This window comes from Akebia trifoliata, chromosome 8 (assembly GCF_017979445.1).
Source record: "Akebia trifoliata isolate Shusen 1 chromosome 8, ASM1797944v1, whole genome shotgun sequence".
Taxonomy (NCBI): domain Eukaryota; kingdom Viridiplantae; phylum Streptophyta; class Magnoliopsida; order Ranunculales; family Lardizabalaceae; genus Akebia; species Akebia trifoliata.
In genome coordinates, this window is record NC_141382.1 from 42,805,112 (window position 1) to 42,830,312 (window position 25,201).

At 35.5% G+C, this 25,201-nt stretch overlaps 1 protein-coding gene across 1 annotated transcript; it reads right to left on the reverse strand.

The window, feature by feature from the left end:
- Positions 1 to 1,135: 1,135 nt before the first annotated feature.
- LOC147396956 (PHD-finger and DNA binding domain-containing protein) lies at positions 1,136 to 17,463 on the reverse strand. The gene is made up of 9 exons (XM_086452297.1): positions 15,825 to 17,463; positions 14,707 to 15,327; positions 9,360 to 10,494; positions 8,704 to 8,995; positions 8,464 to 8,588; positions 7,384 to 7,841; positions 4,211 to 4,239; positions 2,604 to 3,197; positions 1,136 to 2,268 (listed from the first exon to the last, which is right to left on the reverse strand). The coding sequence occupies exons 1-9, from the start codon at positions 17,210 to 17,212 to the stop codon at positions 1,778 to 1,780; spliced, it is 5,133 nt and encodes a 1,710-aa protein (XP_086308423.1). The 5' UTR covers positions 17,213 to 17,463; the 3' UTR covers positions 1,136 to 1,777.
- Between the last annotated feature and the right edge of the window lie 7,738 nt (positions 17,464 to 25,201).

Sequence of the window (25,201 nt, forward strand, 5' to 3'; positions counted from 1 at the left end):
AGTGTCTCATGCACACTTATTCAATACACCTCTATAAGCTAATACTCACGACCTCCATCAACATTCATCTGTGTCTTCCTCTTGCTCTTTTAGATCCTTAAACTTGAGAAACCATCTCAATCGTCTTTTTCTTAGTTTCTCGCCTCCTGGGGCTACTCACCTACTTCTACAGTTTCACAAACGTATTCATATAAAATTTTATCTTTCCTACTCTTTCCATTCATCTCCTCTAAGCCCAATTTATTGACATGATGCTTCTTTGTTGCCCAACATTCAGTTCCATAAAGCATAGTCAGTCTTACTACCATCTATAAAATTTTCCTTTTTAATTAGATATCATCGAGGTTCATGTTGGGAGGTGGTGAATTTTACACTGACTGTCAACCAGTTATAACCCTCCTTTATCTGTGTTTTGGACCGGAAATGTAATGTAAGAGAAACACTACACAAGCGGAGTACTCCTCATAACTACAACAGTTTCTTTCTTTCCCATTTATCCGTAAGACAGTTGAGAATATTCAGTCTAATTTCCAAAGAAACATACACATGGCTAAGACATACAACTCTTTTAGAGCGAATTTACTTGCATATAGTTATTTTGATTAGTACATCCTTCTAAGCATGCTTATAAAAAATGATTCTTCTAAAAGAAATGTACTTACAGATAATAATAAAAATTAAATGTAAGCAAATATAACACCGTCATAGAAGAGTACCATTTATGAACTTAACATGTGCACATTTTTGAAATTAAAAGTCATAGCAATTACTTGCAACACCATATCAAGATGAAAAAAAAAAGGTCTTCCGGACAGTTGAAATCAAATCAGATGTGAACAAGAGCATGGTAATTTAATAAATTTAGATATTTACCCGTATGAAGTTTAAAAGCCAAAAAAAAAATCAGGCAACCAAAGAAACAGTAAGGCCATTTATCCAATCAAGAATAATGACAGGCAAAATGTAAAACAAGCAGTACTTACGCTGGTATATAAGATGATACCCCATTGTAGGTGATCCTCATCAATGCCCCGTTGCTGACTAATTAAATCCTGTAATCACTCACGATGAATAATACGGTTACGAATGATTTGCAACAAGCAAGACCCTATGGCACAGTTAGCCGCGCATGAAATTGAGTTAAAATATGGATTGGTATGATTTTGTCATATAATCGAAAAGAATAATCAAAAGCTACCGTTTGTACACATAAGATGGCCCCACATGGGAAAAGGTGTGCCATTCACCAAATTTAAAATAGATGAAATCCCAAGCCACTCCTGGTCTAGCTTTCTAAAAGCCCTATTTTTTCTCTATAAACCAGAATGGTCACCTAGAAGGGAAAATCTCCACCCTCCACATAACCATTCTTTATTTTGCAATCTCTGATGAGCTAGCAACCATGAAAAGCTTTGACCGTGAACAACATTAAAGTAAACAAATTTAATGATCCATAACCAATTTATGGGTATGGCAGCCTCAAGACAACACTTGGAGGACATCTTGAGACATCCACACTTCACCTCTTGAATCTGATACAGTTAATGACAGTTGTTTGAAAACACAATGTTGTGGAGTCACCAAATATTCTGAGAATCCAAGTAGCAGAAACTCTGGGATAGCTGTGGTTTCCACTGAACCAACTTCCACATTATTATATTTCAATAAGTCAACCCATATTTCTATAATCCTCATGAGATCTGAAGGACCAATATTTTGCTTCAGAAAATGATCCAACAGCAATGTATCCCCCTTTTCAGATTCAATCAATGTCACACTATTCCGACATATGGGTCTGATCAGAATCTGGAGTCTTATCTGCCTTCTGGTCTGTGTGAACCGTCTCAAGCCCCTTTTCCAATTCTCTTTTAAACTCCCCCAACATAGGAATCTGATTGGAATCTAAAACTGAATCTGCTTTTTGTTCCTTATATTTAGAATCTGCAAGCTTATCTTCTGTTTGCTCCTTATGATTAGAATCCAAAATTTCATCAGCTTCATACCCATGAAGTGAATCCAGAGAATCTTCATTGGGAGAAGATTTTTCTTCTGCATATTTCTCACTTGGAAGTTCATCAATAACAGATATGTCTTTAGCATACTCAATTCCTGCATCATTTTCCAGATGCATTTCAACATCACTAACGGCCGCGTCCTGCAAATGTGGGCACACAGGAGGGTTTCTCTTACGGCATTTGTGGCATCGGAATCCAAGAATGTTATCACTATTTTCAGCAGTAAGGCCAAAAGCATCTCCGTGAAACCATTCTGAGTACAGAAAAGACAATAACAAATAAAAGATTCAATAAAATAATAAGAGAACTTCTGTTGCCACACCAACTTTTTTTAATGCCAACACAATATGTGTGTTAAATTTTTGGTGATTTACATATGATTGGGGTGGCATTACCAAAAGTTGGTGTGGCTATAGAATCACTCAATAATAATCAGATAAAAATGTAAATGTTTCGGCAAATGCAGGTGCATCTGAAGGTTTCAATTGTCAGTCTTAAAGGCCTAGAATTTTTTTTATTTTTGTAAGGAGTTTCAGGGGCCTTGAAATTAATGAAAGAGATAATAGGATATATAGAAAATTAGTATACCTTGGCAGTTTTCACAACTGATGTAGATTAATTCAGACCTATATGCTGCTTCAGAGCAAAGACAGCAAATGGGTTGCATAAAGTTGGCACTTGAGTGTTGGGTTGACAAAAGAAGTTTTCTCTCTCTAAAATGCATCACACGTGCATCATTTGGCTTTCTAGTAAGCCGAAGACCATTTAACCAGTAAGCATGATTAACCTGCGTTCTGTTCCTCTTGCACCAACATATTGACTTCTTAGTTTTCTTAGGCTCCCCTTTTCTAGATTGAACCTGTTTTCCTTTCTTAGCTCTACCAATTGTTTTTCTTTTCAGTGGCGCATAATTCACTTTCTTCACTAAACGTTTTGGCCGTCCCTCTATGGCGGTTTTCTTAATCTTCTGTGATTGTACAACCACTTTCTTCTGTGATTTTACAACCAGTTTCTTCTGTGATTGTACTACCAGTTTCTTCTGTGATTGTATTTTCCCCTTCTTAGTTTTTGGTTTCACCAATTTCTTCGAGTGCTTCTTGTCATGGCATTTGTGGCATGTGTATATACAATCAGCAGAAGTGGTACGTTCAGACTTCCTGACATGCCTTTTATGGAAAAAACCTGAAAGGTATTTGTACAATAAGAGATCAGATTAATTCACAATCAAATTAGATATGCCAAACGTAACCCTAGAACCTACCCAAATAATAAAAAAGTAATAAAGGGCACGCCATAAACGGCTTTACACCAAGAGATATATGCGACCTAAGATTCTGATGACGACTTCCAGAAATGGCTGCTCATTACCATAAAGGGACCAGTTGGTTTTTGAGCTCCTAAAAGGAGTGATAAATTCTTCTTTTTATAGGTAAAAGCAACTTGCATTAAAATGTGCTAGAGATGACCAACAATAAAGAGTACAAGCAAGACAAAACCCAACCAAAAAAAAACAATCAAGACAGCCTACAAACCCACTCCCATCTCCCCATGAAATGCTCAAAGAAAACTCCTTTGAACTCTTCAAAGGCTTTACACCAAGAGAATAAAAAACCATTAATTGACACCATATACTATCAAACAAGGTTTCCTTGCCTTCAAACACCCGATAGCTTTCTTAAACAGTTGGCATTCTTTATTGTTTTCCATTTATTCAAACACTAGGAAAACAGATCGACTTTCAAAGTTATGTTCAGGGTCACACTAAAACAGCAGGAAAACAAATAGAAATAAATAGTTCCTCAAAAAATTTCCAAGGAAAATATTTCCCCTTTGAGCAAATTTTCTCCCAAACCAAACAGAGCCATAGGAATTTTGACATTCCACCTTGTGTATCTTACCTTGTCCTTCAGGAAAAAGATCATATCTCTACAAAATCAAGAAATATTGACATTTGGTACCATTGAAGGTGCCACCTCAGTGAGGTGGTAAAGTCTGTATGACAAAATACAACAGACCTGGGATTAAAACAGCCTTCGCACTTAAACATATGACAGTTAACAGTTATGAATCTCTCTCATGAATTCACAACAACCAGTATCAACCCAAATAAAAAATCATACTAAAGGCAGTAATGCAAATCAAGCAAGGAACAAATAGAAATTCCACGAGATAAGGGAATAATATAAGATACTTACCTTTGCAGTCCTGGCAGTTCACAGCATCCCTGCAAATTAAGGAATGAAATTAGTATGTAAACAACATAATGAAAATACTGGAAACCATACAGAGCACAAAGTGCTTGAAAATTTGTGTAAACAATCTAAACATTTTTTAATCCTTTTGAATAATGCAACACAGAAAATGATCATAGAAGTAATCAAAGAAGAAGGTATGCACTGATACCTTAAATCATGCATGCATTGACCAAGCTAAGTTGTATCACCTAAGTTAATAATGGAACATCAAAGCTTGAAGAGTAGATTTTATTTTTATTTAGTTTTCTGTTTTAAGACTTTATTTTTATGTTTTTTAGACTTATTTTAATGTTTTATTGGCCCATGGTCTTAGTATAATGTTTAGGGGTAGTTTGATAAATTTAGTTTGTCTTTTATTTAAGCTCATGAGAGTTGAAAATTTAGGAGAGAGAAAGTTACGAAAATTAGGTTATTTATTTGGTATTTTAGTTTTATTAGGATTCTTAGATTTATTTTCATTATATATAAATTGTATTAGTATTTTTTTAACGAAGAGAGATTTTTAATTTTTAATAAAGAATGATTATTTCAATGGAGTAAGTCCTCTAACTTCTTGGTGTGATTTCAAGAAACCCTTCGGTGTAATTCCAAAGTTCTATCTTTCTATCCAATTTCTTTTTCTTTTCATGGTTTTTTTTGAATTTTTTTGTTCCTAATTTTCTTGAATTCTTGAATTTTGACTCTTAAATCTTGATTCTTGAATTCTTGAAACCCTTTCCCGCAACCTTTCATCCTCACCCAAGAAACCTTTACCTTTACCCTATCAACCTCTATCATTAATTATAATTGCAAAATACTACAGTTAAAACCCACAACCAAACCCTTGGGGTTTAACCTAAACGTTTGAATTTACTCGATTGTAGCCCAAATCCCAAACTAGATTACTTAAAACTCCCCCCCCCCATCTCTTTTACTTTCTCTTTTTCCCTCATCATTCTGCATCAAATTGGTATCAGAGCTTAGGTTCAGGCAATCGAAAATTAGTAGATCGTGTTAAGGGAAGATGGACCCGACATGTATGTTCTCAAAGGAACTAACAACCATGATGTTGAACTTACGTCAAACGTGCCACTCTCAGGTATATTTTCGCTTTATTCATGACCGTATCATACAGGAAAGCGAAGAGCACAGCAATTACGTGACCAATGGTATGAAGAACTCAGGCAACAGAACTTGTGCTCCAAGCGCAATTGTTTTGGACACTATAAAACAGAGTGCTCTAACTGGAATAATGAAGCATATGGGATCAAAGCCTATGCACCTAAAATCAAAGCGAGTAAATAAAGAAATTCATGAGTCTGATTTAGGCAAGAGTGAGATTGACAAGTGTGAGGCGTCATTATTGGTTCTTGATGAAAAATCTAAGTTTGAAGAATCTGAACTACCGGCACAAGAAATTGTGGAGCTACTACATCATTTGCTTTTTACACCAATTTTATCCCATGATAAAGAAAAGGTAGATAATGTTTTGGATAAATCAATGAATTACATTATACATAGAGCATTTCAGAATGTCAACTTCAATTCTTACCAGAAAATAAGGTTCCAACGATTATTTATTTGGTTTAATGATATCTATTATAGCATGGAGGGTGCATTGGTTGAGAAGCCAATTAGAATCAAATTGCATGTGGATTATAGGAACCTGATTTGCGGGGGACTTACCATAACTTTATTTTGCAAGTGGCAGAATCTTTCTAATTGGGGAGAATTAATGGGGACATCAAAACTTGAAAAGTAGATTTTATTTTTATTTAGTTTCCTATTTTAGGACTTTATTTTTATGTTTTTGAGACTTATTTTCGTGTTTTATTGGCCATGAGTATTAGTATAATGTTTAGGGGTAGGTTGGTAAATTTAGTTAGTCTTTTATTTAAGTTTATGAGGATTGAAAATTTAAGAGAGAGAAAGTTACGAAAATTACGTTATTTATTTGGTATTTTAGTTTTATTAGAATTCTAATTTATTTTCCTTTTATATATATATTGCATTAGTATTTTTTAACGAATAGAATTTATGAATAAAGAACGTTTCTTTCAATGGTGTAAGTCCTCTATCATTCTTTGTGGGATTTCAAGGATCTATCTTTCTATCCCATCACTTTTTCTTTTAATCTTATTTTTTCTTTTTTTGATTTTCGTTGAATTTTCTTGTTCCTGATTTTCTTGAGTTCAAGAGCTCTTGAATTCTTGATTTTTCAATTTTGACTCTTAAATCTTGATTCTTGAATTCTTGAAATCCTTTCCCGCAACCTTTAATTCTTACCCTACAAGCCTTAACCCTTTCCTTACCCTAGAAACTTAGATCATTAATTATAATTGCAAAACACTACAGTTAAACCCCACAACCAAACCCTTGGGGTTTACACTAAACATTCGAGGTAACTCTATTGTAACCCAGATCCCAAACTAGATTCCTTTACCCCCCCCCCCCCCTCTTTTATTTCCTCTTTTTTCCTCATCATCCTACATCAGTTAACTCAAAACAAACAGAGTTGGGGCGAGACACGTCAATAGACGACCTAGTGTGATTTCCAAATCTCACACCTGGATCATGATCTGGCTCCTGGCAAGTGAGATGAATCTAGTGAGTCAACTCGCCCAAGACTTAAAATATGGTTGTAAGAGGTCATAGAATTATAATGAAACACAAATGCAAAGATTAAATTTCCTTGGAAGTTTCAATAGCCTGAAAATTAATTGAATATACTTCAATAAGTTTGTATCGTGAACCTAACATTAATGGTACATAGTCACCATTAATGTATCAAATTACTGAAATATAAAATCATGAAAGTCAACATTAATCATGAAAACTAATATTTGCAAGCATTAGCATACAGTTTTTCACTTAGAATTTTTCAAGAAGTAGGGATTTGTTTCACATGATAGTTTGACTATTGAAAAGGAAGATACAGCAGCACGTTTATATGATTATTCACTAAAAAAAATTATAATTTCACTTCAATGCAAGAAAGACTGGTGGTGAATCATGCTCTTAAGTAGAATAATAGTAATTATAAGGCTGTTGAAGGATGAAATAGCATTAAGGCCAATATTATTCATGTGGTAAGCTATTCATAGAACATAAAATGATGGAACTTCATGGCATACCTGATCAGCACGTCTTTGTTACAGTGCCCACACTGGTTGTACTCCGATTTTTCTCCTTTTGATAGAAGGCACAAAAGCCCCTTTTTTCGGGAGGACTTCTTCATTACTTTGCCAAACATGTCAGGCAGTCCTGAATTTTTCTTCTTGGACTTGCGAGCTAGTTTTCTCTCTTCAAATGCCTTCAAGAGATGCAAAGGGACATGTGATTCACCCAACCAAAATTTCTTCTTTTCATTGGGGGATATTTCAATGACTCCATTTCGGATAACAGTATCGGGGATGCTCCTTCTCTTTCCAAAATCAAGAAGATACTTCACAGCTGTTCCTTCAATGCACTTCCTGCGGACAATCACCTTCTTGAATTGTCTTGTCAATTTTTTAGCTTCCTTGGTCAAGTGAGAGAAGTTCTGAATATTTTCAAGGTTATCCCACCTAATATTTGAATCAAGCTCTCTAATCTGCCAAACAACAAGAAGTTAATGGATCAAGGATTTCAGAAAAATCTAACTCATAAATATCAGCTTTTTATAGGTAAAAAGATACACTTTCTATTATAATCAGGATCATTTTGATAAAAACCCAAGAAAATTGCAGCACACGAGTTACGACACTAGACGTTGGTTAATTTTCAAAATTACCGAAGTATCTTTTTTTACCATGTAATATTTAAAAACCCTTTAATCAATGTTTTGAATTACAGATAAACCCTCTTGTTACATGCGTGTTTGCACATGCCACCTTCTAGTATAGATAAAGAAAGAAAGAAGGATCAAGAAGACCTAACTACAAGCAGAAACAAAGAAAAAAATACAAGCAGCCTACAGATTACAACTGATTCCCATCTATATAAATATTAGCTTAATCACTGAACTCTAAGAGAGATTCTTTTTTTGATTGATAACTCTAAGAGATATTCAGAGCAGTGTTAAACTGACTCAAAAAAAAAAAAAAGATACTCTCAACTGACGTGTAATGTGCACATAACCATCGATTTTTTTTCCTTGAGATACACAAGGGAAAAAATCAATGGTTCTGTGCACATTCCACATCTTAAAATATTGTCTCCTGAATGACTATTACCTGGCAAGCAAGCTGTGGCACACTTGCTGACATTTCAACAGAAGCTCTCCAAGAAATATATTTACTTCTCTTAGCAAACTCCGAACCATCAGGATAAAATACACCCAGTATTTTCCTACACCCAGCTGCATAATTTTAAACTTGAAAAACATTCAGAAACAGTGTTCATTTGAGTGATCAAAACTACAATTACGTTCCAACAAGAAACCAGACACATAAAGAGAAAAAAAAATTGCGGACCTTGTCGAGCACCCTTGGAAGCCAAGGAGTGTGGCAAGACCTTCCAGTTGAATAATTGACCTGAAAGCCTTCCACCCCTCCACCAGAAGACACCTGCTCTGGAAGAAGCATTTGAACGAGAATTGGAGTCAGCATCCGAAAATCTGGCCCGCTTTCTACCACTTCCATGCTTTGAAGAAGATACCCTAACTGAATTGGTCAAGACATGAGCAGCCGATCCCATTGTAACAACAGAATCCACATGTTTAAACCACTCTGCTGAAAGAGCAACATGGCGCAAATTTGATTCCAACTGTAAAGCAGTAGTCCACATAATTAGTAGCATACACAGCAGAAAAGTAGAAATGGAATATATTAAATTGAAAAAAAAGATTTTGTTGCAACTTCAGTGTTAAAACACGCACACACATACAAGATCCTGACAGAGTCCTAGGGATTTGTGTAAGAATTTTGGGGGTGCCACAAAGTGGTATCAGTCTATCAGAGCAAGGCAGTAGTTCCGAATTGGGAATAGAACCCGCTTTGTTAGAGGCCTGTTAGAGTCTAGACCAAAGATAGGATTAGGCTGGGTAGGATTACTGTTAGAGTCAAAGGAAACTGGGTCATTTGGCAACACGCACATGCACGCACACAAAAAAAAGAACAGAATGACTTACAATAAGTAGCAGGTGTTTCAAGAGTGAAACATCAGGAGCCTTAAGAACGCTTCTACGCCAATGCTTGCTATAAAGTGGATTCTGCCATGGACCAGATAAAAGTCCAGATAGGCGTTCTTCAATGGAAAGGATATGATATGTGATAGCAAAAAGATGGCTTTTCCTATTTCTTTTAGAACGAAGGCCAACTGCCCCAATTTTAGAATCTTCAGAAGCAAGCTTTTTCTCAGGTATGTTAAACAAGCAATCCCCACTTTCAGAATCTTCAGTGGGTGTTCTGCAAGGGAAGCACCACCCACAGTTTTCTTTTTGTGCATTGTTTTGTGGCCTCTCAATAGCTGACCAACAAAAATTTGTCGATTTCTTAAAAATGGCCACCATCTGTGCTGAAATTATCTCCTCAACAGATTTTTCAGAGTCCTCATTTTTTTTGTCTGACGATTTATGCATTAATTCTTCTGCAACGGATGCAGCGGACTGAGCGAAAGTGTAATAGTTAACATAATCAACAGGATCACACGGCATTTGTAATGGTGCTCCTTTTCCGGAGTTTATTCCTATATTCTTAGCTAGTTTGACATCAGAATCAGTAGGTTCAAGAGAGCACACTACAGCAGTAGAATGAGTTTCTTCTATGATTTCAAGCCTATTTGAAGTTCCAGCAGACATATTGGAACAATCTGCTCCATTTTTCTGATTGAGACTACATTCAATAGGTTGTGAGCTAGCAAATAGATTTGACGTCTCTATCACCTGGTCCACAGCTACTGAATCTGATCTGCTAACAGGCTCCGAAACCATACAGCTTTGGTGACCAACATCTTCATTTATAACAAAGCTTTCATGTTTGGCCTCAACTTTAACTTCAATGATCTGTGCAGGTGACAGAGCTACAGAGGACAAACTAACAGAGGAGACTTGACCATCCATATCCAAGTCTTTGCGTACAGAATTAAACTGAGGATCTGGATGAGGTTTTGATTCAGTTGAAACAACAGGAATGTCCCAATACACACAGATTGCGCTTATTATGCCACCATACAGGGTATAAGATGACCTGAGCACTTCAAGGATGGCATTCAAATCATTCCTGTTGTAATAGCAGTAAGAAGATTCTGGCTCACATGAATCTGACCTGCAAAATTTCAGAAAATTGAATCGTGCAACGAAATATATAAAGAATTTCAGAAAATATTCAGTTTGATACAAAACTGAGTTTGAAATTCAGTTAAGGAATTAGTTGTTAGTTTTGGCAATTGGTTGTAATTTGTTAAGCCCATTGCAGTTTGAATTTCAGTTAAATGCTTTCCAATATTCAATTAGTTTATACAAACATTTCAGCAATCTCAGCCTAGATAAGCATCATATTAGTTTACAATTCAATAGTAACTTACTACTTTGTTCACTGTAACTTCTCTCAATTTCAGTTCGACAATTAATTGGTCTTTAATCTGGTTTGCCATGTGTTGGGAAATTTGGATGGAGTAGAACAATCGGATTTTTCAAGGAAAGGAGAACTCACTTCAAGAGGTCATTATGTTGGGTTAATATTCCTCTAGAGCATGGTCTTTCAGGAATTTAAAGGGGTCTTTTTCGAGGACGTTATGTTCAGATTGGAGTCGCAAAGTTCGGGTTGAGCAGAGTGTGGCTTATCTCCATCTTGTTTTTTCGTATTTCTTTTGGTTTCCTTGTTGGGTGGGCTACCTTGGCCACTCCCTTTTGTATTGTTTTCTGTTTTTAATAAAATTTTCATCTATCAAAAAAAACCGAAATGGCATGAAACTTTGAACCGTGATAACAGGGGAAACCATATAATTACAAGCCTATTATGTAAAATACTACAAAAAACAGAGAAAAAAGATACTACAACATATTCCCATAAGGCATATGCCTTAGTCAAAAGGTGCCAAAAAGAAGTATGACCTCCTACAGTGTTAGCTTTTTCAATGCCTATTTGAATAGGATGTAAGCCTATGAAGGGGGAAGGGTCTTTAATTGAAGCCTCAAGACCTTTTTAAGGAGCCTCACCTGAAGACTAGCTTCAAGGTGTAAGCCTCCAACACCTTTGACAATACTGCTATAGGAAAGAAGAAAAATCGAAGTGGGACATAGATTGCTAAGCTTCGGAATGTGGTTTTGGATTTGGAATGTAAAAAAAAAAAAAATTATACACATTGATAAATGATTTGCAATGCAAAATTATTTATAGTTTTTATTATCTTTTAGATTTCCCCGATTTGCCTTTTTGCAATCTATTTTATATTTATATATGTTTGTATATTAATTACCTATTTAATGGACAAATACAAGTACATGAAGCTCGTGCCTAATGCAAGTGTTGGCTAGCCAATTAGCCCACCTCATGCATCAGTGTCTAAAAAAGCTCTAACTTTTTTTAACCCTACCATGTGTTAAATAGAACAACTTCTATTTGAAATTAGGGGAGATTATTATTCATTTTGACAAAACAGTTATTTATCAGCCACATGGCTTTGCCCCATCCTCTTGTTTGAGGCCAATTGTCTGTCCAATGTACCTTCCACAAAAACCACCTTTACACTTTGTGGCACATTAGTATCCCTAGCCTCTATCCTCTCCTCCCTCTACTTCTAGATTGGGAGCTCAACAAGAACATTATGGCAAAAGAAACTTCTCACCATTCATCTTTGAAATACTTGATTGGAATAAATTTTCTCCAGTATCCCTATCCTTCTGTATCATTCCAATAATCGATTCCCTAGAAACAAATATTTTCCATCAATGACAATTCATGTAAGCAAATAAAGACCCGAAATTTTGTGAACAATGCGGAGTCGAATTTGTTGATTCTTGAATACGAAGATATCAAATGGGATACATCAAACTGACATGTCCAGTATCACATGTGGGATACATCAAACTAGCATGTCCAGTATCCCATGGGTAGTATTTGAAACGTCTTCATAGTAAAATAGCGAATCTTTAAGATAAACATCTTAAAGAATTAGAGGGCCTCGTATTCCATCCACACCTATCGGCTAACCCATCAGGATTTGTTGGCACAATTATTTTGCATCAAGATACATGTTTATCCTAGCTTCTTTCATGCTTCGGTTGTCCCATATGCTATGAAAGCCCCGCAAGGCCCTCTCCTAGGGTACACATTAAATTCTCACTCGCATAAGGGAAACCTGTGAATATTAACCCATCAAGACTCCTCTTCCTATGTCCATGTCAGGTCACTGACAGACTCCAAAATTCAAGCTAACTTCCAAAACATTGAAGAACCTTCCACCACAATTTTTCAATGCCTATTGACTCAGCTTCTGCTGGTTGGACATAAATAAGAGACCATGCCCACCAAACCTTTTATCCTAAATCTAATATGGGGTTTCCAACCTCTTGAAAGCCACTCAAAGAATTTCTACTACTACAATTTTGCTTTCATGAACGTGTCCACCAAACAAGTCCTGTGAAAATCCTCCTCTCTTTCACTCATTTTTTCTAATGTTAGCATTTGTACCATGTTTTCATTTTAAGATAACGTGTATACCTTGCCTTCCAATTACCTCCAATTTGGGATAATGTGTATAACTTTGGTGCATTGTACTACCCTTACCAATGCCATAAAAGTACCCAAAAGATGGTACGCTTCCTATTCATGGTATACACAAATTCCATAGCTCAGTGAGTATACTTTTTGATAGTGATCTAACACATTAAAGAAGTTCATAATCACATCCAGATATAATTGGATATAGAAAAATAATTGAAGAAAAGGCAATCAAATTGTATGTCCATCCTCAAAGTCTTATCTCAAAAATTTGGGATCAGTTGAACGATTCTTGCTACTCTCATTCAATTCTGCTTAAAGTTATGTCTTTTATTAATTCAAAGAGAACTTATATTGACACATTAACTTCTACTAATAACACCACAATCCTAAAACTAAATAAAAGCCTAGGGGCAAGACAATCATTCATTTAATTTTTTTTCTCTACCACCACACCCAACATTTCTAGAGAGAAAGCGTACTCCTGTTGGTTGGTTGCAGGGGAAAAAAAACTTAAAAAGAATTAGGAATTAAAGGCCTCAAGGTCTTGGTGCTTGATTTTGTTTCAAATGGGTGGTTCTAGGTGCTAAAGAGTTGCTAAAGGAAGAGGGGAAAAAAAAAGGGAAAAAGAAAGGATCGAAGAAGGAGGAATGAAAAAGAATAGAAGATAAAACCCTAATTCCTCCATTACGGCCCCTAGAGTAATGATAAGTACAGTAGCCAACAACCAATTGTTCACTGGTACAAGTTTTTTTCCTCTCAAATTCTTCTACCAAAAACTCTCTCACACACTCAAATCCTTCTCAGAACCCCCAAATCAAGGATATTCAAAATGGTATCATCCACTGACATTGGAGACTCACCTTCAACCAAATTCCATCCCTGACTTTTTCTTCTTATTTTTTTTCCTATATCATTTGGTTTTTGGGTGATGTGACAAGACATTGAGACTCACCTTCAACCAAATTTCGTCCCTAACTTTTTTCTTCTTATTTTTTTTCCCTATAATATTTGATCTTTGGGTGATGCCACAAGACATTGAGACATAAGAAGTGCGACTTAGCTAAGTGGTAAGACGTGTGGAGAGTTGTTCCCATGTCCTAGGTTCAAACCCCCTTGAACCCATACTTCTTATGCTAACCACTAACCATATTACCTGTCACAAACCACTAATCAAGCATTTACCTATCAAAAGAAAAAGACATTGAAACACACAGACATCTTCTAGATGTAGGGTGGTAGTTGTACTAGGTGGTGGACAACAACTCAATAAAGGCTTGTATTTGGGGATGGGCCTAAGCAATACAGATGCAAAGGGGCAATGAACATTTGTGAGAATGGTGATTGCAAGGGCTCCTCCAATGCTCCAAGCATACAGTGCCTCACCCAACAATCTAGCTAATTATGCCTTGATGAACCCACAATCAAATAGAAGGGGTTATGAGTGCCTGACCCAACATTAGTTTATTACGCGTCATGAATCCACAATCGAAGAGAAGGACATGGGTGTTGTATGACTTTTTTTCTCAACCATCGAAGAAAGGTAAAGAGAGAAGAAAAAGGGGAGGACAAGTGGTTTCTTGGAGAGGAAGAAACCCTAAAAGATATTTGGTGTGTATCTATTCTCATTCCATGTGTTTTATTCAATCTCAGTACTTAAGGTGTTATAAGTAAAAGTTGGTGCAGTAATAGAAGATACCTAATTCAAATTGTGAGCCCTTATCTTCAAAAAAGAAGAAACTAAACTAATGACAAATTCAAGGAATAAAAGCACATGATTTGGTTAGTAAATTTTCTCAAAAATAATATACTTACACCAACAGGTAGCCACAGCTGCCAAAATATAACCGTCCATGATGATCAATACCCAAGAGATCTGCTCCTCGGAGATACTTAGTCGACTTCATTCGGAGGTCACTTCTGTTTATCACGCACTCAGGGCAGAACCAGTCGCCCTCGGGCAAAAGATCCTTGGTAATCCCAACACACTTTGTATGATAAGCAGCGGGGCAACCATCACAACATATTAAGCTCCCATCCATCTTACATAGACAGCATTCGTCGCTATTCCAGTCAGCGGTTACATCAACAACCTCCTTCGTCAAGCAAGAACCAACCCCATTATCCATCTGGTCCTTCCTTCTCTTTTTAATCTTGTGGTTTGCATTCGAATCTAAATCCGTATCAAGTTCAGATGCCATTGTAAGTACTCTTCTATTAAGCTCTGACCTTACACTTTCTGCCTCAAGGACATCATCACATAGACACCGAAGTATCTCAAGCTTTATGGAGGTAGACTGTTTATAGTAATCACCATTCAAGATGTTCAAGTGACTAAGTTGGAAGCCAGGTTTCAAATGTGAACCACAAATCAGTAGATACTCAACCATATATATTGGCCATGTAATTAAGTCAAGCAACCCCCAGTTAAGACTCCTACACCAAAAAATATAATCCGAAAAAAAAAAGTTTTAAAAAAAAAATGTCAAAGATCTTAGAGCAACTCCAAATGGGGATACCCACCTCCATTAATGGGTAACCATGTGCTTATGGATAGCCAGTTTTGAATATTCACGGCAAATGCACTCCAACCATACTACCCAAAATGGCTATCCATAAATATTTTAATATTTTTTTAATTCAACCCAAATTTCAAACAATCTGAAATTTTAACATTTTTCAGCCAACGAACTGAAATTTTTTCTTTCCAAAAAATGGAGAAGCCACATCTTGGTAGCCATTTTGGGTCATGAAAATCGAATGACCCAAAATGAATAGTAGGATGGGTAGTGCATTGGAGACCCCTATTTTAGATTTCACGACCCAAAATGGTAGTTTAGAGGGGATGGAGAGTGGGATAGGCCGTGCGTTGGAGTTGCTTTTAATGACACTTTGAGGGGAGAACAAATTTAACGAAATAAAGCACGAAATACCTCAAGCAATCAGAAGCAGATGCAGAGCCTTCATTAGAAAGAAATTCCAACTGAAGTTTCAGAGTTTGCAAGATAGAAAAGTGAATCGAATCAATTAACGAATTGGGAAACTTGTATCTCAGTGCTCCCACAAAAGCTTCCAAGTCAAAGGGACTCAAGAATAGTAAAGTACTAAATGACCTCAAACAAGCATAAACAGAGAAAAGGTCAATGATAGGAATCTCATCTACATCCAGATTTTTAGATGACGGGGGTAATTCCAACTTCGGAGGAAGATCAACCAGCTCTCCAAATCTTTCACCATTCAAGCCAAACGATGTCTTATCTGATTCAACCTTGATTTCATGGGAAAATGATGCAGCATTATCGGCATCAACCAATACAGAGTTTTCAGCACTTGACGCGTGATCTAGAGGAGAAAAAGTAGTTGACGCTCTGCGAGTGCTCCTTCTTAACGCTGTCCTTGTTGTAGATTTTGATTTTTCAGAAAGTTTTATTCGTTTCTTACGCCCGTGTTCCTCCTTATCTGGAGAGCCCAAATAGGTTCCATCTCCATGGTTTGCCGATAAACCCAAATCAGAAACGCTCGGCTTCATGTGAAAATCACTATCAATGTCCTTTGTGTGGATTGGTTCGCAAACTTCAAAAGCATTTCCTTTTGAATCTCCATGCAAAACCTTATCCCCATTTTGAATTTCTTCCTCTCTCACTACACAAGCATCTTCCATCACATATTCACTGAAACCTCCATTCGCATTCACTTGGATTTCTTCAATAGCTCCGATCGACACAACGTTCTTAGATTCTCCATCAATACCTAATTCCATCATTTGGGTTCCTTCGATTTCTACATTAAAGCTTAAATTCAAATCAAAACTATGTTCCTTTTTATGGGTTTCTTCAACCAACATATTAGCATCAGTTCCCTTCAAATTTCCATCAAAAGCACCATTTTCTTTCAAATTCTCATCAAAACAAACATCTTCATTTAAATTGTCAATAATAGAACAAGTTTCCTTCTCTAGGGTTTCTAAAATTCCTACATGAATCAAACTATGTTTCATTTGGGACTCCTCAAAACCCTCCCGAGAACAACAATCTTCCATTAAATTATCAGTAGAATTACCTGAACCATCACGAAGAAGCTCTTCTCGACGCCGTTTCTTCGGCTTTCGCCAAGTCCTCTTCTCTTGGATCGGCTGAGAGACACCAGGCTCTACTTCTCCCTCCAGAATCGAACAGAGCTCCATGAACTCCATCTCCTCCGAATCACCATCTTCATAAAGGATTTCGAAGAATCCAGTAAATGGGTCGTAAGATTTTACAGTCCCAGACAAGATCCCAAACCCTAGAATTTCTTTCTTCACTGTTCTGCCCACAAGTTCCATTGTTCCCAAAGGGGTGCGTAGGATAAAAAACCGTGATCTCTAGCCCAAAGCCCTTAAAAAGGAGATTCTTCTCTCTGTAAAAATAGAGTAAAAAATTGAAGTTGGGCAGATTGAGAGAGAGACGTTAAAGATCAAAGAAAATGGTTGAAAGTGAGGTTTAATTCAGCTTTTGGGAGGCAAAATGGAACATTGCAGTTGTGATTGTGTAGTCGTGCCTAATGAAGGCGTGTGACTATAAGAAGACTGGTGCGTAGGATAAGTGCAAAAAGGAAATTATAGGAGGAGTGGGTGCGTAGGATAAGTAAAAGAGGACTGCGCAGTGAAAAACGTACTGTATATTCATAAGGACCTGTTTGGAATTTAGAGAAAAAAGCAGGCTAGTGGAGGTTGGTTGAAGTCCGGTCTTGTTTGGCTGGACTTCGTTTACATGTGGTTTCCCGTTTCCACACATTTCTTTAGGGGCCAATTCTCTTTCCATTGGCTTCCAAACAGTCCCTCCAATATTTTTGTTCTTTCCTTAAATAGAATATAGATTCTATCGACACACCAAGTTTTACTTATTGCATGCCAATCCATTTTGAAATTGGTAAATCTGCATCTTGTGCACTGAATATGCCGAAATACCAAGTTCGATGCACTGTTCATTTTTATTCCAAAACTGCCCAACTTTTACTTATAACACACCAATCTACACAATTTCAAAATGGAATTTTCCCAATCTGATTCATCAAGATTTTCATGGGATTGGTCCAATCAATAAAATTGATTTTAAAAACTCGAGTGGGTTTGAGTCAACTTGGGCAGTTCGGACAGACTCAAATGGCAACCAATGAGTTCGCCAAGGTGATTTGGGACCCTCCTTGACTTTGTAAGGAATCAGTTCAAATTATAAAATGCGGGTCAAGTTAGAACCAGTTTGATTCGATTTTCATGCATTTTTTGTGATTGTATGTATGGAGGAATGATAATTTTGTTGAGCCCCGACATCCTCCATAACCACCTTTCTTCAATAAATATCTCTGAAAACATAGGTTAATTTTGTCTTTTATTACCAAAAAATATATATATAAAGTGGCATTTTTAATATATAAAAGAATTCTTTACAAAAATGTCATTGACGATGATAACTAAACTCTCTTTTTTGTATTAAGGACTCGTTTTGAATGCACATGAAAAATGAATCAATCAAGACCGTCCTTGACTCCATGAGAAATCAGTTCAAAGTTTGAATAATATATTTTCAAAAACTCTCCCCCTTTAAAATAAAATAAAAATAAAAAAAATAAAAAAGGTCGAGTAAGTACTTGTTTGAATCGATTTTCATGTTTTTTTGTGTATATATACAAATAGGAGAGTGGTAACTTTATTGAGATGTCAGCATCTTTCACAATCATATTTCTTCGATAGAAATAATTGAAAAGTACGTTATTTTTTTTTTTAGTGAAAAAAAAAATGTTAAGAGACTGATTAACATTTTTATAAATATTAAAAAATATATATTTACAGAAATGTCATCAACTAAGCCCTTGTTCATTTTTGCATTAAAGGGTCGTTTGATTGCACATGAAAAATGGGTGGGAAATGAATTAATCAGGACACTGAGAAGTAAGTTCAAATCGGCCAATATTTAGAAAGTTCTTCCTGTTTTTAAAAATATGGTCCAAGTCAGAACTAGTTTGAATGAGTCTTCATGTATTTTCGTATGTATATATACGGAAATGCTAACTATATTGAGGCACTAGTATTCTCCATAACCATCTTTCTTCAATAAATATCACTTTAAAGTAGGTCATTGTTATCTTTTAATGCAAAAAAATTAAATAAAATAAGGGTTTTATTACCATTTCCATAAATATCAAAATAATTATTTACAAAAGTATATAATGATAACTAAATACTTGTTTCTTTGCTTTTTCATGTGTGTGAATTTTAAATTTTAAAATGTGTTATGAATGGCACGAAATGTGATTGTATCATTTGAACCTATTTACCATGTTTATAAAACAAAGGAAGTTAATTATTTTGTTTAAAATAAAAAATAAAAAAAACACGTAAACGCTACCTCAATCAAGATGAAATTTTTGGTAAATACATAAAGAGCAATATTTCCTCAGGACCACCCGTGAGTGCATTCCCTCCTTACCTGGTGCATGTGATGTGCGAGCATTGCACGTGCCCAGGGGAGGATCCCATTCCCATATGCCTTGGTTCCAGCCCTGGTTCATCCTGTCCCTCTAGTCAAACATAAGTCCAGACACCCCCATTATTAAAAAAAGAAGTTTATATATGTTATCTTTCCATATCATTATATTAATTATGTAGCATTTTTGTTTGGTAAATCAAAGTGATTAACAAAGATATCGAGTACGTGAGAATTAAACTCCTCAAATTTGTAGACCATTGATATATTGGAGACCCATTTTTTATTAATATGAAATTTTCACCAAGTAATCATATAGGTTTATAGCGAATATAAGACAAATAGGTTTCATATGCACAACCCTAAAATGTGCATTGAAAGTGCACCTTAATTGGTGAGGTGGTATGGTATTTTTGTGGTGATATCACAATCTTGGGATCCAACCTAACTTCATACTTAAATCTATAACAATAAATTAAAAAGCCGTGCACCTTTTGAACTATAATGTTATCTATACACCGTAATTCATCTCAATAAAACAATAACATCCTATAATAACATATGATATTGCATTAAAAAGAAATAAAACAAACAAGAAATACATTGAAAATGAATGTTATTATCGTGAATGTGAAAGCTAGGTTAAACACCTCTCATCCAAAATTCAGTGGCACCAATGCACCATGGGCCACCAATAGGATAATTCTAGTCTCTAACATTTGAATGATAACATCCGATGTACAATTGAGATTGGAAGATGTTCTTAGAAATTCCTCAGAAAATGAATCCGTAAGAAATCTGTACTGATCACTAGAAAACATATGATGTTCAATGTTTGTGCATCAAAATTCATTGGAGAATTAGAAAAGGCCGACCTTATAAAATACCATGCACATGGGTACGGGAAATTGAGAAATTGATTTGTCCTTTCGAGGGAATTTTCGAAAGTCATGTTAAAAAAATGGATTTCATAACAGATTCATCGTAGGGTCCATGGGTTAACACCTTGGTTTCAGGTCCATTAAGGAAAAACTCAAATCCAATGATCACCAAGGATGGGTTGATGAATCCACTGGCGCTACTATGTGCCAAAGAGAAAGGATGGCTGAGGGATTCCCAAAAAAATGCATCCTATAACGTAAAAACTAATCCCAAAAGAAAGTAAGTGATGATATCTAGGAAACAAACTTATTTGAGTTATGATCTCATCTCAAGTTCTCAACCATACCACCAAAAACCTACTTACTACAAAATCTGGTCATCAAACTACTTACTCCCAAATTATATCTAGACGTATAGACCATTTGATACTCCACCCAATAAAATATCGATTAGTCAAATAAGGAAAATCCTTCTAAACTCAACTGCGGATAAATATAATTTACAAAACCACATCTTCTCCCTCAATTCAACCTCAAATGCACAACTCTAAGGGATTGGCCTAGTGGCAAGCCGAGCCTTGATAAGCTCCTTACGAAGGGTAGGTCAAGTGTTTGAAACCCCATGAAACAATGAATTCCTTGGAGGCACCCTCTCCAAGGTCCGGTTGACTACCGACTCAACTAGTTGCACATAGGACTTTTTCAAGGGGGCGATGCATGTGACCGTGGGATTAGTCTCACCCAAAAGCTGAGAATACCCACAATAAACCAAAGAAAAAAAAAAACCCTCAAATGTATGACAACTGCACTTGTAAGTAGACTAGAGAAATGGGTTTGGAGCCATAGCTCAGTTGGTTTGACAAATTACAAAACAAGTTTTGCGGTCATGGGTTCAAGTTCAACCTTTTCATATAAAAAACGTAGACTAGAGAGATGTTCGTTGATATAGAATTTTGTAAGATCAACTGATGATGGACCTCAGATGATTGATTCGACTATTTGAGAATGATAATGATTGGATTGCTTCATGAAAACGACAATTGATGGAGCGATAAACGTCACAAGAACGAGGGATTTGACTCATTCGTTAGGGTTCATTAATACAATGTACTTTTCAAATTATTAAATTAGACTGTTGATTTGTACGCCTTTCTTACATATTTGTATGATATGTGTACTATTTATGAATTATTTGAGAATTTACAATGGGTGAGTAATTACGTTTGACAAGATGGATCAATAGTATGTAATCACGTGACCACTAATACATGAAAAAAGTGGATTAGACAAACACATGTAGCATATTAAAAGTTAGTAAGGTCCATTCAGTAAATGAGTGATCCAGTCGAGACCCCCCACGCGTCAACTACCTTGAGTTCAAAATAGGATTCAACTAAAGTGACATGTGCCAGTGTTAAATCACTCGGCTAAAAACGATGGAGTGATCCTTATAGTTAAAGAAAGATAGAGATTGGTAAAGGATTAATGCAAATCTTGATAGGAGAATCCCAAACACAATTGATATTCTAATTATGATTATATTTTCTTTTCATAATTAGAAGTACATGGAATAAGAAAGAATTATACTTCTACATGAAATTAAGAGGAGGAAGATATAAACATACTAATTCTCCAAAGATAAGGATTAGTTGTAGGATTTTCGTAAAGAAAGTTATCAAAGAAGATTAAAACTCTACTCATCTATAAATATAAGGGACATCACACAGGTAAAGGACTTTTGAAATTCATTCTCTAACTCACCTTTTGATTATTCTTACTAATTTTATTGTTGGAGGGTCTTAATGTGGGAAAACCTTATAGATTTGAGACTCTTTTGAAGAAATCAGAGGGAGATCATCATTGAGATACAAGTTTGGGGTGAGGAAATCTTTTTTACCTACATTTACTAGTCGATGTCTTCGTTCAATTGAAAAGTGAGTTGGCATAGTACTAGAACTTATTTAAATAGATTGAGTAGATTCGAAAATCAGTTGAGTCAACTCAAAAACTTGTTGAGTTAGATTAGAAACTATCTTGATTATTTGTTGTATTCTGAGTTCCTACTCAAAAAAGGGGAATGGGGTCCACATTTGGGCCCCGTGGACTGCCCCATTGGTCCAAATGACAACTCAACCTCTTGTTTGTTGTCTAGATTGGACTTGAAAAAATCCCCCCCCCCCCCCTACACACAAAAAAAGTATTTTTTGGCGTTAAATCTTGAATTTAAAAATGAACGGTCATTGAACTCTTACATTTAAAATTTAAATCCAACGGTGAAAAATCTCTTTTTTCAAATTAGTTTTATTGAGAGTTCATAAAATTTTATGCTTTACACACATGTGGCACCCGACAGGGTACTTGAGCACCACATGGACATGTGGTCCTTAGAGATATATGGTATTTCGGTCCATATAACCCCATCTCTTTAAAATGAAGTGTTTTTGTAATTTTCATACCCAAAATATCATTTTACTACCTTTTCAAAAAAAAAAAAAATTCTTACTAACAGATTCTGAGCTTTACTTAGGTTCGTTTTGCTCAGCTAGATTACCACATCAGCATCAAACACAACAACCCTCTAAATTTCATCAATAAACTCAGATTGAAAAGAATAAAATAAATAAATAAATAAATAAATAAATAACATTTTGTTTTGAGCTTGATCCAATCTTTTGAAAATGGACTAGAGACCTTCCAAACTTAAAATTAAAATTCAATGGTGAAAAATAACTGTTTTTGGATTATTTTTTTTAAGTTCATAGAATTTTATCCTCTACAACCCTGAAGTATTGGATCATGTTTTTGGATGCCTCAAGGTGGTTCGAAGAAGAACACTTCTTCTTCTTGTCCACTTGTTGTGGCCACTATTAAATAACCAGACCAAGGTTCTTGGGCTTACCTTTTGGCATCCAAAAAATTATCTGGTGATACAGGGTTGTAGAGGACAAAATTCTATGAACTTTTAATGTATATTTTTTCTTACCCAAAAATAATTATTTTTCACCGTTGAATTTTAATTTTAAGTCTGGGATTTCGCTAACTATCCATTTTCAAAATCTTGGATCAAGCTCAAAGCACATATATATTTGAATATGAGTTTTTCGATGAAATCTATAGGGTTGTGGTGTAGGATTGCTGATGTGATAATCCATTTAAGCAAAACGACCTTTAGTAAAACTTAGAATCTATTAGTAAGGGAAGTGTTTAAAAAGAGAGAGAGAGAAAAAAAAAAAAAAAAAAAAAAGTTATTTTGGGCATAAAAATTTTACCAAAACACTGTTCATTTTAATTTTTATCCATTTGGTAAAAAAAAACTTATTTTCATAAACGATAATTTACCATTTTAGGAATTAATTTGAATAGTGCACCATTTTCGGAATTAACCAATATGTGTGCTCCTCTATGTATTCTCTCCGTTGTTTATTGGTATTTTTTGCCAAAGAAATATTTTCTGAAATATTGCCACTGGGCACTAGGGGTGTCAATGAGCTGGGTAACCCAAAACCATATCCAACCCACAATGGACCCTTGGACAAAGAAAGATTGCTAATGCTGTAGTTTGACTTGGCTGGGCTAGACCCATTTATTAATAGGACTGGGTTTGCATAGTTCGAATTGGATGGGCCAGGCCCATCTATCATGTGGCCCGGCCAGTTCACATGAATTCTTCCCCCCTCACTTCTCTTACATGCACCTTGAACACTTCCACACACGTCACTTCCCTCTTCTAAGTTCCACCACCCTTTGAACGCTTAAAGTTCCCTCCCTTACAAATATATAAAATAATTGAAAAAAAAGCTAGGCCTGGCCCATATTGGCCTGCAAATTGATTTTAATATACTCAAGTTGGACGTGGACACAATTTTCTAAACTAAAACCTGGTCCGGGGGTTTGGATTACATTTCTAGGCCTAATTAAAATGAACCCCATTTTAAGAATTAGCCAAGCCCGGCCCATTGACACCACTATTAGTTTACTATTGGTACAAAGGGCATCCCTATTTTAGCATAAGATTTTAGAAATAACTGGAGTTAGTCTATACTTTTATCTTCACAAAAAATCAGTCTATTATGATGTGTTTTTTTTATTATTATTATTTTTTATTTTTTCCTATATTTTTTTTATGGGTATTCTGTTTTTAATGAGTTCATTGACTCGGTGCTAGAGGTATTTGAACCCTTGTCAGTCTATTCTGATGTTACTAACTATGTCAAAAGTTTGACTTAAAAAAATATTTTAAAAAAATATTATATATTTTTCATATTCAAATTTATTTTTCACATGATAAAGAACAAGTTGATTTGGACGTACCCTCCTCGATCTGAGTCTTCTTTGAGAGTAAAAGGAAACGATGTAAATACACTCATTTTTAACATCTAACAAAAAAAGACTTGATTTTCTTCCAAAAATCAATCATTTTCAAAGATTTTCACATAAACGATATATATATATATATATATATATATTGTTTTAATTTCAACTTGCCTTCTATCATCATCTTCAACCCCTTGCCCAAAACCCTTGATTTTTCATCCAAGAAATCCATCATTTTCAATTTTCTCAAAAATCTTGCCTTTAAAGTTTGAAGGTTGAAGGAGATAGAATTTTGAGGTTGACAGATGAGGGTAATTATTTATTTATTTATTTACAGGTAAAAGATGATGGATTATTTATTTATTTACAAGTTAAAGATGATGGACTTTCGAGTGGAAAATTGTGGTATTTTGCTTGGAGGGCGAAGATGAAAATATTTATGTCATTTAGAGAAGACTAAGGTCAAGGAGGGTATGATGACAACGAATGGGTCTCTCTCAAATACTCATCCAAACCAGAGGAAAATGTCTAAACCACACCCAAGAGTATATCATATAATGAATTCAAATTTTATGAGAATGGCCTCTAAGGTGCTTATAAACAGGACACCTATATGGGGCCATAAGTGGTAGTCAAATAGCGAATAAACATAAA

Excerpts from the sequence above, each read along its gene's own strand:
- LOC147396956 (XM_086452297.1), bottom strand. The coding sequence starts at position 17,212 with ATGGAACTTGTGGGCAGAACAGTGAAGAAAGAAATTCTAGGGTTTGGG. Across the intron at positions 15,328-15,824 it reads TCTGCTTCTGATTGCTTGAG|GAGTCTTAACTGGGGGTTGC; the intron begins GTATTTCGTGCT and ends TTTTTGGTGTAG. Across the intron at positions 8,996-9,359 it reads TGAAACACCTGCTACTTATT|TTGGAATCAAATTTGCGCCA; the intron begins GTAAGTCATTCT and ends ACTGCTTTACAG.